The 12567-nt window shown below is 37.3% G+C and overlaps 1 protein-coding gene, 1 long non-coding RNA gene and 1 other non-coding gene across 3 annotated transcripts; 1 reads left to right on the top strand and 2 right to left on the bottom strand.

Moving 5' to 3' along the window:
• The first annotated feature begins 202 nt into the window (after positions 1-202).
• On the top strand, positions 203-275 carry Trnav-aac. Its single transcript has one exon. It is a non-coding gene; the product is annotated as a tRNA-Val (tRNA).
• A 1263-nt stretch (positions 276-1538) lies between these two features.
• LOC117327258 lies at positions 1539-2558 on the bottom strand. The gene is made up of 2 exons (XR_004532602.1): positions 1889-2558; positions 1539-1572 (listed from the first exon to the last, which is right to left on the bottom strand). It is a non-coding gene; the product is annotated as an uncharacterized LOC117327258 (long non-coding RNA).
• Positions 2559-8071: 5513 nt separating this feature from the next.
• On the bottom strand, positions 8072-10863 carry LOC117327257. The gene is made up of 2 exons (XM_033884163.1): positions 10651-10863; positions 8072-9851 (listed from the first exon to the last, which is right to left on the bottom strand). Exon 2 carries the CDS (start codon positions 9839-9841, stop codon positions 8498-8500), a length of 1344 nt encoding a protein of 447 aa, XP_033740054.1. The 5' UTR covers positions 9842-9851; positions 10651-10863; the 3' UTR covers positions 8072-8497.
• Between the last annotated feature and the right edge of the window lie 1704 nt (positions 10864-12567).

The following is a 12567-nucleotide window of genomic DNA, read 5'->3' as shown; positions in this document are numbered from 1 at the left end:
TTATTATGGCTACTAAGTGATGACAATAAAATGTAGATCTACATATATTTATACGTACTGTATATAGTATATGTGTCTTTTATATCTATGTGAATCTAATTAGCAACCATAATTTGTACCAAAGTGATACATTCACACACAAGATGATAATTGCAAAGCAAGCTAAATTTATATTCATTTGAAATAAATTATCAGTCACCAAGGTTCCGTGGTGTAGTGGTTATCACGTCTGCTTAACACGCAGAAGGTCACGAGTTCGAAACTCGTCGGAACCTGGATACCTTTTTATTATTTTTTTCCATTTCCTGAATAATGTGATGACACTGTCAAAATCTATCTTGCAATTACTCTTAAAATAATTCCGAAATATTAATTATATTTCTTTCATTAACCTGTTTAACACTGTAAAGGTAAAAGTGACCGAGAACAAATGTCAAGCTATTTACATATATGTAAAAATTCAGTTGAGTTACAGCAATCCACGACTTTTAGAATCACTGTTATATCTGTTATTGTAGCATGAAAATTTATTTTCACTTCATTCATACCTAAAAAAATGTTAAAACTTTAACAAATGGATGTCTCAGTATTTTTATATTTTTATAGTTATCTTATGACGGAATGACTGTCACATTCCAGTTCAACTTCTCTGATTGGTTGTCATTTTCCGGTACAATTATTCTGACAAGTTGTCACTCTCCCGTACAGGAACTCTGTAGGTTGCCACTCTCTAGTAAGACTACTCTGATTGGTTGTCACTCTCTAGTAAAACTATCCTGATTGGTTGTCACTCTCCCGTAAAAGTACTCTGTAGGTTGTCACTCTCTGGCAGAACTATATCCGATTGGTAGTCACTCTCATGTAAGACTACTAGGGTTGGTTTTCACTTCACAGCAGAACTACTCCGATTGGTTGTCGCTACTCTCCGGTAAGACTAATCTGATTGGTTGTCACTCTCAGGTAGAGCTACTATAGTTGTTTGTCACTCTCCGATACAACAAATCTGATTGGCTGTACAGTGTATATCCCCAGTACATATTACCCAGATTTATTGTCGCTTTACGGTACAACCAATCCGATAGGCATGGTTGTCACTCGTGGGTACAACTTCTCCGATTGGCATGGTGTCACTCTCCAGTAACACTACCGTGATAGGTCGAACCGTCACGGTACAACTACACTGACTGATTGTCACTCCCCAGTGCAGCTTACCTTGATAGGTTGTCGCTTCCAAGTACAAACCATTGCATATCGTAAGAGACAACTAAATTTGGAATCTTAGCTTTTCTCTTCTTTCTAGCAACTTCCTAATGTCTCACTTAACACTGTCTCAAGTATGGCCTTTAGGTGATCGTTCGCTGTTGTGAGGAAGGCTTAGGGTTCTGTCCCCTGGCCGAAACATAAAAAAGGTAGATGTTACGTATACTCTCGCTTAACGCTCACCACTTTTACTTGTTCGCTCGCTGTCAGTATGTAACCGGTCGTTTTGAGCCGGGTCGGTTATTCAAATTGTCTACACCATGACTCCAACGCTTGAGTTCCAATTCATAATTTATTAGTCCATAAAACACCCTAAAATAACAAATAACAACAGTAAGTAAAATAGTTACAATCTCAAAGTGGAATAATCCATCCCACAATAACACGACAGGTGTACGCACCTGACGCAACCGGAAGCATAACGCTTAGAACCTAAGATTCAAGAACACCTACTAACCCAGGCGTAATCATAAACGTTACAACTAATACTGAACTATGCACATTACAGATCTGACAAAGTAGCAAGTGCGTAACGCTTATACAAACAATGACAATTTCTCATGTACATGGATATTCTTAAAAATGATGCTACCAACACAATATAAATGGAGCCATATAAAAAACCTACCTCTTCATTTGACGAAGAGGGCTCGACTCCCGGGGAGACAACCCGTACAATATTACAGCGCATATAAATGCTACAATAATAAAATAAACAATATTTACTAACATGTACTAGCACCGTATACTAACTACAATGTTTAATATAAAAGGCTAAATGCATAACGCCTATCAGCTAGACCAAAACGTTTATCCACACAGAATAAATAATAAGAAAGTGGCGGGAAATTCAATTTCTGGACAATCTTTACCAATAAGTAAATTATTTCAATTAATTTATAAAGGAAATAATTGACATTCAACATATCCAAATATTACTACATACAATACAATATACATTAAAGTTAGAAATTATGAAGTACTCACAGTGATGTAGATTGGTACAACACGGATGCGCTAAATATATAGACGCGACATATACACGTCCACTCACAACGGTGCCTAGTACGGGAGTGACGCTACCCTAAAAAGCGCGGGTGCGCATTGACCCATGGTCACTCTACTATAAAAATAACTCTGACCTCTGACCTGTTAAACAGGTTTACATATATATATAAATAGCATACGATACAACTGCGTACACATATACATATGATAAATACGGAGCCTGTACATGCACAGTAGTACAAAAATGGATAAATCTAAATAATACCCAAATGTCATTAAATAATGACACTGTTACAAGTATAACGTGAAACCTACGTGGGGCAGTTGCCAGGTACTGACCGTAGGCCGGTGGTTTTTCTCCGGGTACTCCGGCTTTCCTCCACCTCCAAACCTGGCACGTCCTTAAATGACCATGGCTGTTAAAAGGACGTAAAAAAAAAAAAGTATAACGTGACCAGGTAAAGTAGGATGTCTTCAGCAGTATGCTTCTGTGAGATAACACTATAAAGTCGGCATCAGATTCGCGCTCTCTCGATGGAACATTTCGCACACAGGGGAGACAATAATTAAATGACCAAAGATGTTGGTATGACGTAAAGCAATACATCACAAAACCAGTACACGCACTCTGATTGGTTGTCGCTCCTCAGTTCAACTAATTTAACTGGTTCTCACTCCTCAGTACCATAATATTACTCTGATTGGTTGTGGCTCTCCAGCACAGCACACCCTGATTGGTTGTCACTCCCCAGTACAACTTCTGTGATTGGCATTGCTGTCACTCCCCGGCACACCTATTGTAATAGGTTGTCAATTCCCAGTACAGCTTCCCCGATTGGTTTTACTACGGTATACTGTGGTTTTGCAAGTAATTATATTTACTATTGGTTAGTGAGCATAAACATTAAAGCGTCGGTCTTTATAAGAAAGGGAACAAGACAACTGTATTTTGGCCTTAAATATACATAAACGGCCCCTAAACATCAACTCCTTTTTTTTTTCTGAAAAGATACTTCCATCGCTTTGAGTAGTTATAATGAAGCAGTGGAAATGCTGAGTGATGCCTGCAAGCACAAATTAATTGATCGTGGAGAAAGTGAACACGTATTTAAGACATCAAAATACTAACCATATTAGATAAAACCACCATCTACATTACACACTATCTGTATTGTCAGGCCTTGGTGATATCATTAGATTAGAAACACTTAACCCGGAATATTCCACAATGATAAAGAAGGGACGCGACTGATCATATAACGTACACCAGTAATCCATTAATCATCCTCGATACTCCAGGGGTTACCATCACTTCAGTTCTCTACACCCCTGTAATAGTGTCATAGCAACATCGAAGGCTCATTACTAGCTATTTGATTGGTGGCAGGTAAAAACCCTGAGCAATCATTACGCCGGATACCATAGAGGAACGACAACCAAATCCAAATTCAAGTCAATTAAACGATACGGCGACTTCTGAATTCGTTTGATGTACATCAAAGGACCAAATTAATCTTTTTGTTTCATCCACGAGGGGGCAGTGCCTACAGTTTTGCCACGACATATTCCAGGAGTGCAGAGAGCGAAAGTGTACGTAAGCAATCTTTTTTTTATTTTGGTAGAATAACCAGACAGAAGCTCTGGTCCTCCTCCTCAAAGTGATACTGACCAAAGAAGGTAAACAAGAGATCAAAGAGGAATCTTTTGATCACCACTAAAAGATCTTTACATGTTTGGTTTATGATCTTTTTTTTTCTACTTTATTCATCCAGTAACAAGGAAGGCTTCATATGAAATCTAAGAGATATCTTAGAGGTGAATTTTCCGTGAATCAGAAAGAACTATGCTAAACTTTAACTGTCAGCAATTTGTTTCTGGATCAGACTCAAAATCAAATGGGCACAACTACGGATCAAGGGAAGCCTACATATGAAGCTTGAGACAAGAGGAACCAACATACCGGTATGAATTCAAAGATAGTGAAATAGAAATGTAATACAAAAATTCAACTGTCAGCCATTTTGTTTTCTGGATCAAACCCAAAATAAAGCTAAAACACCGAGGCCAGCAAGTGTCCTATCATGGGCAAGGGAGAAAAATATACATCACACACGCCCGCCTCTATATCTGTAGGGCTAGCAAATTTGAAGTACCCGAATGACAAAAGATCGTTAGATTTGTTTTGTTTCATTTTAATCCCAAATACATCTCCCTCTAAGAACCAGGGTCACATTTAGAGATCCACTTTGAGGTTGACCTTTTCAACCAAATGTCACTTACTTTTGACCCAGTGACCTTGGTCATTAGACAGTTGATTCCTTGTTTAATTCTAATCATCTTTGCTTCATCTAGCCTTGTTGTAATATAAGGTACGGAGTTTGTGTTGTAATGTAAGGTACGAAGTTTGTGTTGTAATGTAAGGTACGAGGTTTGTGTTGTAATATAAGGTACGGAGTTTGTCTTGTAATATAACGTACGAAGTTTGTGTTGTAATGTAAGGTACGAGGTTTGTGTTGTAATGTAAGGTACGAAGTTCGTGTTGTAATATAAGGTACGAAGTTTGTGTTGTAATATAAGGTACGAGGTTTGTGTTGTAATATAAGGTCCGAGGTTTGTGTTGTAATATAAGGTACGAGGTTTGTGTTGTAATATAAGGTACGAGGTTTGTGTTGTAATATAAGGTATGAGGTTTATGTTGTAATATAAGGTACGGAGTTTGTGTTGTAATGTAAGGTACGAAGTTTGTGTTGTAATATAAGGTACGAGGTTTGTGTTGTAATGTAAGGTACGAGGTTTGTGTTGTAATATAAGGTACGAGGTTTGTGTTGTAATATAAGGTACGAAGTTTGTGTTGTAATATAAGGTACGAGGTTTGTGTTGTAATATAAGGTACGAAGTAGTTCGTGTTGTAACATAAGGTACGAAGTTCGTGTTGTAATATAAGGTACGAGGTTTGTGTTGTAATATAAGGTACGAAGTTTGTGTTGTAATATAAGGTACGAGGTTTGTGTTGTAATGTAAGGTACGAGGTTTGTGTTGTAATATAAGGTACGAGGTTTGTGTTGTAATATAAGGTACGAAGTTTGTGTTGTAATATAAGGTACGAGGTTTGTGTTGTAATATAAGGTACGAAGTTTGTGTTGTAATATAAGGTACGAAGTTTGTGTTGTAATATAAGGTACGAGGTTTGTGTTGTAATATAAGGTACGAAGTTTGTGTTGTAATATAAGGTACGAGGTTTGTGTTGTAATATAAGGTACGAGGTTTGTGTTGTAATATAAGGTCCGAGGTTTGTGTTGTAATATAACGTACGAAGTTCGTGTTGTAATATAAGGTCCGAGGTTTGTGTTGTAATATAAGGTCCGAGGTTTGTGTTGTAATATAAGGTCCGAGGTTTGTGTTGTAATATAAGGTACGAGGTTTGTGTTGTAATATAACGTACGAAGTTCGTGTTGTAATATAAGGTCCGAGGTTTGTGTTGTAATATAAGGTCCGAGGTTTGTGTTGTAATATAACGTACGAAGTTCGTGTTGTAATATAAGGTCCGAGGTTTGTGTTGTAATATAAGGTCCGAGGTTTGTGTTGTAATATAAGGTCCGAGGTTTGTGTTGTAATATAAGGTACGAGGTTTGTGTTGTAATATAACGTACGAAGTTCGTGTTGTAATATAAGGTCCGAGGTTTGTGTTGTAATATAAGGTCCGAGGTTTGTGTTGTAATATAAGGTACGAGGTTTGTGTTGTAATATAACGTACGAAGTTCGTGTTGTAATATAAGGTCCGAGGTTTGTGTTGTAATATAAGGTACGAAGTAGTTCGTGTTGTAATATAACGTACAAAGTAGGTTATGTTGTAATATAAGGTATGAGGTTTGTGCTGTAATATAAGGTACGAGGTTTGTGTTGTAATATAAGGTACGAGGTTTGTGTTGTAATATAAGGTACGAGGTTTGTGTTGTAATATAAGGTACGAAAATTGTGTTGTAATATAAGGTACGAAAATTGTGTTGTAATATAAGGTACGAAAATTGTGTTGTAATATGACGTACGAAGTAGTTCGTGTTGTAATATAAGGTACGAGGTTTGTGTTGTAATATAAGGTACGAAGTTTGTGTTGTAATATAAGGTACGAAGTTTGTGTTGTAATATAAGGTACGAGGTTTGTGTTGTAATATAAGGTACGAGGTCTGTATTATAATATAAGGTACGAGGTTTGTATTATAATATAAGGTACGAAGTTTGTGTTGTAATATAAGGTACGAGGTTTGTGTTGTAATATAAGGTACGAAGTATGTGTTGTAATATAACGTACGAAGTAGTTCGTGTTGTAATATAACGTACGAAGTTTGTGTTGTAATATAAGGTACGAGGTTTGTGTTGTTATATAACGTACGAAGTTCGTGTTGTAAAATAAGGTCCGAGGTTTGTGTTGTAATATAAGGTCCGAGGTTTGTGTTGTAATATAACGTACGAAGTTCGTGTTGTAATATAAGGTCCGAGGTTTGTGTTGTAATATAAGGTCCGAGGTTTGTGTTGTAATATAAGGTCCGAGGTTTGTGTTGTAATATAAGGTACGAGGTTTGTGTTGTAATATAACGTACGAAGTTCGTGTTGTAATATAAGGTCCGAGGTTTGTGTTGTAATATAAGGTACGAAGTAGTTCGTGTTGTAATATAACGTACAAAGTAGGTTATGTTGTAATATAAGGTATGAGGTTTGTGCTGTAATATAAGGTACGAGGTTTGTGTTGTAATATAAGGTACGAGGTTTGTGTTGTAATATAAGGTACGAGGTTTGTGTTGTAATATAAGGTACGAAAATTGTGTTGTAATATAAGGTACGAAAATTGTGTTGTAATATGACGTACGAAGTTTGTGTTGTAATATAAGGTACGAAAATTGTGTTGTAATATAAGGTACGAAAATTGTGTTGTAATATAAGGTACGAAAATTGTGTTGTAATATGACGTACGAAGTTAACACGTCGTGTAATGTATCGGTTAGTTTCACAAATAAAAGTTTATTTCATATTTAAATAAACAATATAACTACAATATACTGGTTAATATCACAATAAAATTTTCAAATAACAAAAAATATAAGAATACAACAAGAGGCCCAAGTGTCTGTATCGCTCACCTGGATATTTCACCAAATATGACAAAAACTTCTATTTGAATTATATAATAATCACTTTCCTAGTTAAGGATCTCAAATTGAAATAATCGGTATATAACAAAAAGCATTGCTTTGTCTTAAAGAAGTCGTTTATATCAAATACAGTCAAATTGATATAAATTGACCCACTTCGGCCCCCAGGCTCCCGGAGAGGTGTCAGCCCCACCATTTGTACAATTTTAGATCCCCATCCCGTATAAATGCTACCAGGCAAATATGAGCGATATCCCTGCTCGGTTTCAGAGAAGAGGTCATTGATATTGACATAGCCAAATTGACCCATTTTGGCCCCACCCCCTAGGTCCCCGTGAAATCAGCCAGCCATTTGTAAAATTTTGGATACCCATTCCATATTGACGCTACCAGGGAAAATCAGCGATATCCAAGCCAAATTGACCTATTTTGGCCCCGCCCCAGGTCCTCAGGGGTCAGTCCCACTATTTGTACAAATAAATCTCCAATCCATAGAAATGCTATCAGGCAAATACTAGCGATATTCATTGCTCGGTTTCAGAGAAGAAATTACTTATATCAATATAGCCAAATTGACCCATTTTGGCCAAGCCCCCAAGTCCCCAGGGGGTCAGCCCTTTAGTTCAGGGGGGGGGGGGGGGGGGGGGTGTTCAGCCTCATCAGTTGTACAATTTTGAGTCCACACCCCATAAGGATGCTTCTGATCAATTTTGGTCAAATTTCAATCAGCGGTAATGAAGAAGTCAATTGTTGACGGACGACGGATGCCACGGTGTGGCATACGCGATCAACAAACATCAAGTTTCAGTCAACGAGCCAATGGAATCAATGCATGATGGAGATCCTCATTTCGAATTTCTCATCGAATTTTAAAATGAATATACTTATAAGGATCACAAAAGCATGGTAATAAATCTGATCACCTCATAAGGATTGTCAACTATGCCGAGATAAAATGAAGGACAATGAATGCAATGCTGCATTTTTGTTTGAATAACAATGACGTGAGGTTGGTTAACCATTGTTGGGAACATTGTGAGAAAATATACAACAATTTCTTAAATAGTATGAAAACTTGGGAATCAAAACAATTCGCTGTATTTTTCCTGGACCAATTGGTAATACTCTTCTTTGTCAAGCGGGCGCCACTCCCGGCCAAGTAGGCAAGACATTGCTCGACAGAACATCCCTCTCTGCCAGTTGTTGTCGACGAAATTCTTGGCGTCCATATCTTCCGTTATATCGTCAGGTAGATCATTTAGGTATGTTACCATATCCTCTCGAATGAATAAATTTGGAAAATTTCTTTTCTGAAAAGCAATGAGAAGAATGGTTGCACTTGAGAGTGTTTCTTTGACCGTGAATGTGGAAAGCTTTGGACAGCATCTGACGATGTCTAAGATATGTTCATCAATCCTGTCAGAATATTCCATGTGTTCCGAGGGCCTGTACACGCGTTCGCTTAAACTGAAATCCACCAGTTCCTCCAATGTCTCCCTATAGTTACCGAGTATACGACTAAGCTCCGACCAGCACTTCACCCAACGGTTCTTCCGGTACACAAGTGATGCTAATGGCATGTTCGCCTTCAACAGCACCTCCTTCTCCGTCCACTCGTGTAAGACAGCCAGTCGGCAGTCGACGCGGAGGTTTGGCCCGCATTTCCGTATCTCCTTCCAGTGGAAGTCGCTCAACGCCTCGTTGTAGAAGTCTTTAGTTTTGTAGTTGGCCACAATGTGTAGGTGTCGTAGCGAGCACCCAGCTAAATGTTTTAACAAACTGAAATTCATCTGGTTAGGATTAATTGTAAGTTCCTTCAAATTCACTAAATACATTAAATTGCTCAATGAACAACCTTTGAATGAGTTGACGACCCGCAGCTTTTGTAAACAGGTGGAATGTATCAAACCAAGAGGAAGGGCTTCGTTCTTCTGTCCCTGAAAGTTCAGATCATCTATATGCACGTTTGTAATTTTCACATTTCTTTTACAGAATTCAAAAATGGCTGTTTTCAGGGGAACTGAAAATGTCTCCCCTTCAATCCGTTTCAGAAGCGTAAAAGAATCAACTCTGTGGCTCACTTTTGACAGACACTCAAACACTTCCCATGATTGGGTACCCTTTAGTTCCAGTTCAACGTTTTTGAAGAATTCTCCAAATATGCGGACACAGAACAACAACTCTTCATGAAACTTCCGATAACTTTCAAAATCCTCTATAGATGCAGGCATACCTAACGGAAACAACGATTCCCATACATTCTTCTCAGAATATGAAAAACATTTCCAGACTTCCGGTCGAGAAGACGCACGTTGCCAGTTCAAGCACGTGGACCGTACTGCGATTTTACCAACAACATCCAAGTCTCTGAACACCTTGCCAAGTACAACTTCCGGTAGAGTTTCCCAGTAAGCAGACATGGTCATGGTCGTTTATCTGTAAGAAATTAACAACATGCGAGTCAATTAACTTGACCATATATTATACAATAAGCGAGTACAACAAAACAGAATTTGAACACGCACGAAGAAATATTATGTAATACACGTAGCATTAACTTAGCGGTGGACGAATGATTTACTAAAAGATTAATTCTTTACGAAGGAAAATATTCAGATAACAAATTTACCTGTACCACTACACCTTTCTGTCATCAAGGGTTTCTGTGTGTATAGTGACTGGGCATACCTAGAGTATCATATCTCGATGAAATTTTATAAAGAGCATTTCGAAACCATAAAAGTCTATTCACATTTATCCTTACAAACTAGAAGAAAACTTGTCACTCTTGTAGAATTTTATTGACTTACATTAGAAATGATACAGCAAGATTATAGTATACAAGAGCATAAGACATCTATGTCGATACAAAGATAGGCCGAGTAGGTATTCAATGTGGTTTAAGATCAAAGAAATCACAAATTATCAGAAAAATGAAAAACGTTTTAATGAAAATAGACAAGCATCAAAATAAACAAAAGTTTGACAGGCGAATTAACACGATGATAAAAAAGAACAAGCCAGTGGCCAGCAAATTAACACGGTAAATATATTGCCATATACCGCCATGGGAAATATCATTGCGTATGAGGATGAATAAGAAGCAAAAACTCCTTTCGAGAAATAGACCAAGATTCAAACAAAAGAACTATACGTGAAGACACCGAGAATACAGTTTTTGACAGGTGCGCGGAACTTATTTACAAGGGTAACAATTTCACCGCATACGTCTTACCTTCAGTTTAATCCAACATCACTGAACTATCCACTTATTTCTTACTCTGTAAATCAGACACTGTCTGAATCACGGACTACTCAGTTGTGATAGGAAACACGAAAAACATTGGTATTGTTTTATCCCCAAACATAATCCAAAAGATCACAGCTATTCCAAGGCATGTTACTAATAGTCACTTGACCGTTTTCGGAACACCTCTTTCTTATACATATAAAACTACTACCGGTGCGTTCGGACTAAGACACACGTGATTATGTGTTGAGCATAGTATAGGTCAAAACCCAATTCCACCAGAGAGGTATACTGTATATAGTTTGTGAGTGGAGTTACAGTAACGCTTACAAATTATATGTTCAGTCTAAAATTGCTGCTGTAGAAGTTACCTCGATTTAACATGTATATTATATAAACTATATTACAATAATGCCCATTTCCATCCAGTCCATTCTCTACCACTATGCTACCTAACTAAATAAGTTTAAATAAAGAATAAAATGAAAAAATAAAAATGGGGGATTATGCATATCAAATATCAAATCTTCCAGTTTCATGTATGTACAGTGTTACACATTTTATTATGTCAATATTGACATTATTGTTACTTAGATTACATCCTTTTAGAAGAGCATTAATATTATAGTGATTTTGATCATCTTGAGTGTTTATTTGTGCTAAGCTTTGAATTAGATGTTGTCTAGTATTATTAAATAAAGGACATTCAAACATGAAATGTTGAATATTTTCATTTTCATAGTTACATACACATGCTGCTGATTCAACCAGGTGATCTTTATGAAGATCTGAATTTAGGTATGAGGCATTGTTTCTTAATTGGCAGAGTACAACGTTATATTTTCTTTGTCCATTTTACTTGAAAATATTACTTTTAAGATAAATTTACCATCAAGGAATATATGAATGGGTGAAAAAACCTCATTTCACAATTAAACAGATTAATAATGACATTCAAGGCAGTATTCAAGCGGAAATGTGGCAAATTCAATAACTATGCATTAACTTATAACATAACATTTCAAAATACTTTTACCCGATATTAAATATTACAGTTCTTTTGTGTATGAGATTGATGGAACGAGTCTAAGATTTAGTTGGGTTTTTTTCATTCTTAAATACCGAGCTTTTGGCGATGTACAGACGTCAATCGTGACGAATAAACAATTCGAGTAGATAAATAAAATTTCATCATTCTATCATATTATATGTTTAAGACCTTCTTAAAATTATAGACGCAATTGTTTATAGTGATAAAATACAATCAATACTAAAATTTGATAATTTTTGTATTTCTTATCGACTTTTATTGTTTCGATTTCAACAAGGCATCTTAGGCAGGTAGGGCGTTAGAATTATACCTGCTGTCACCTATGCGTACTTGTATTACGCGACTTTTTGGGATCTTGTATTTTCTCTTCTTTATAGCATCTTTATTCTTCCTCGTGCCTTCGTTGACAGTGTATCACCTTTGGCCCTTTATAGATGAGCACTCGCCCCTGCGAGGTAACTTTTGGACTGTGTCCACTGGCCGAGGCATGCTTCTCCTGCTTAGCGTTCAGTATTTTTGGGAGTGGGACGACTGGTTCGGCCGTTGTCAGTGTAATGTGTCCGGGTGGGGTGTCCTGCCGGGTTGTCTTCAACAGTATGATTCAGTAAGGTAGCTCTATAGAGTCGACGTCAACTCCGCGCTATCACAAAGGCATAACACAGCCTCCCAACACACACACACACGCACACTCACACACGCACACATTTACCACACGCATGCATCTCGGGCACAGGGGAGGCCGTCCAAGAATGATCTCAGTTGTTGGTAGAATAAAGGCAATCCCCTCGCTATTCAACATTGGCACACGCACCATAAAATATGGTAAGAATTGTCGAATCACGACACCGCCC

This window comes from Pecten maximus, chromosome 5, assembly GCF_902652985.1.
Source record: "Pecten maximus chromosome 5, xPecMax1.1, whole genome shotgun sequence".
Classification (NCBI taxonomy): Eukaryota; Metazoa; Mollusca; class Bivalvia; order Pectinida; family Pectinidae; genus Pecten; species Pecten maximus.
The sequence above is the reverse complement of the archived record's forward strand: the minus strand, read 5'-3'. Positions and strand labels throughout refer to the sequence as shown.

Excerpts from the sequence above, each read along its gene's own strand:
- LOC117327257 (XM_033884163.1), bottom strand. The coding sequence starts at position 9,841 with ATGACCATGTCTGCTTACTGGGAAACTCTACCGGAAGTTGTACTTGGC.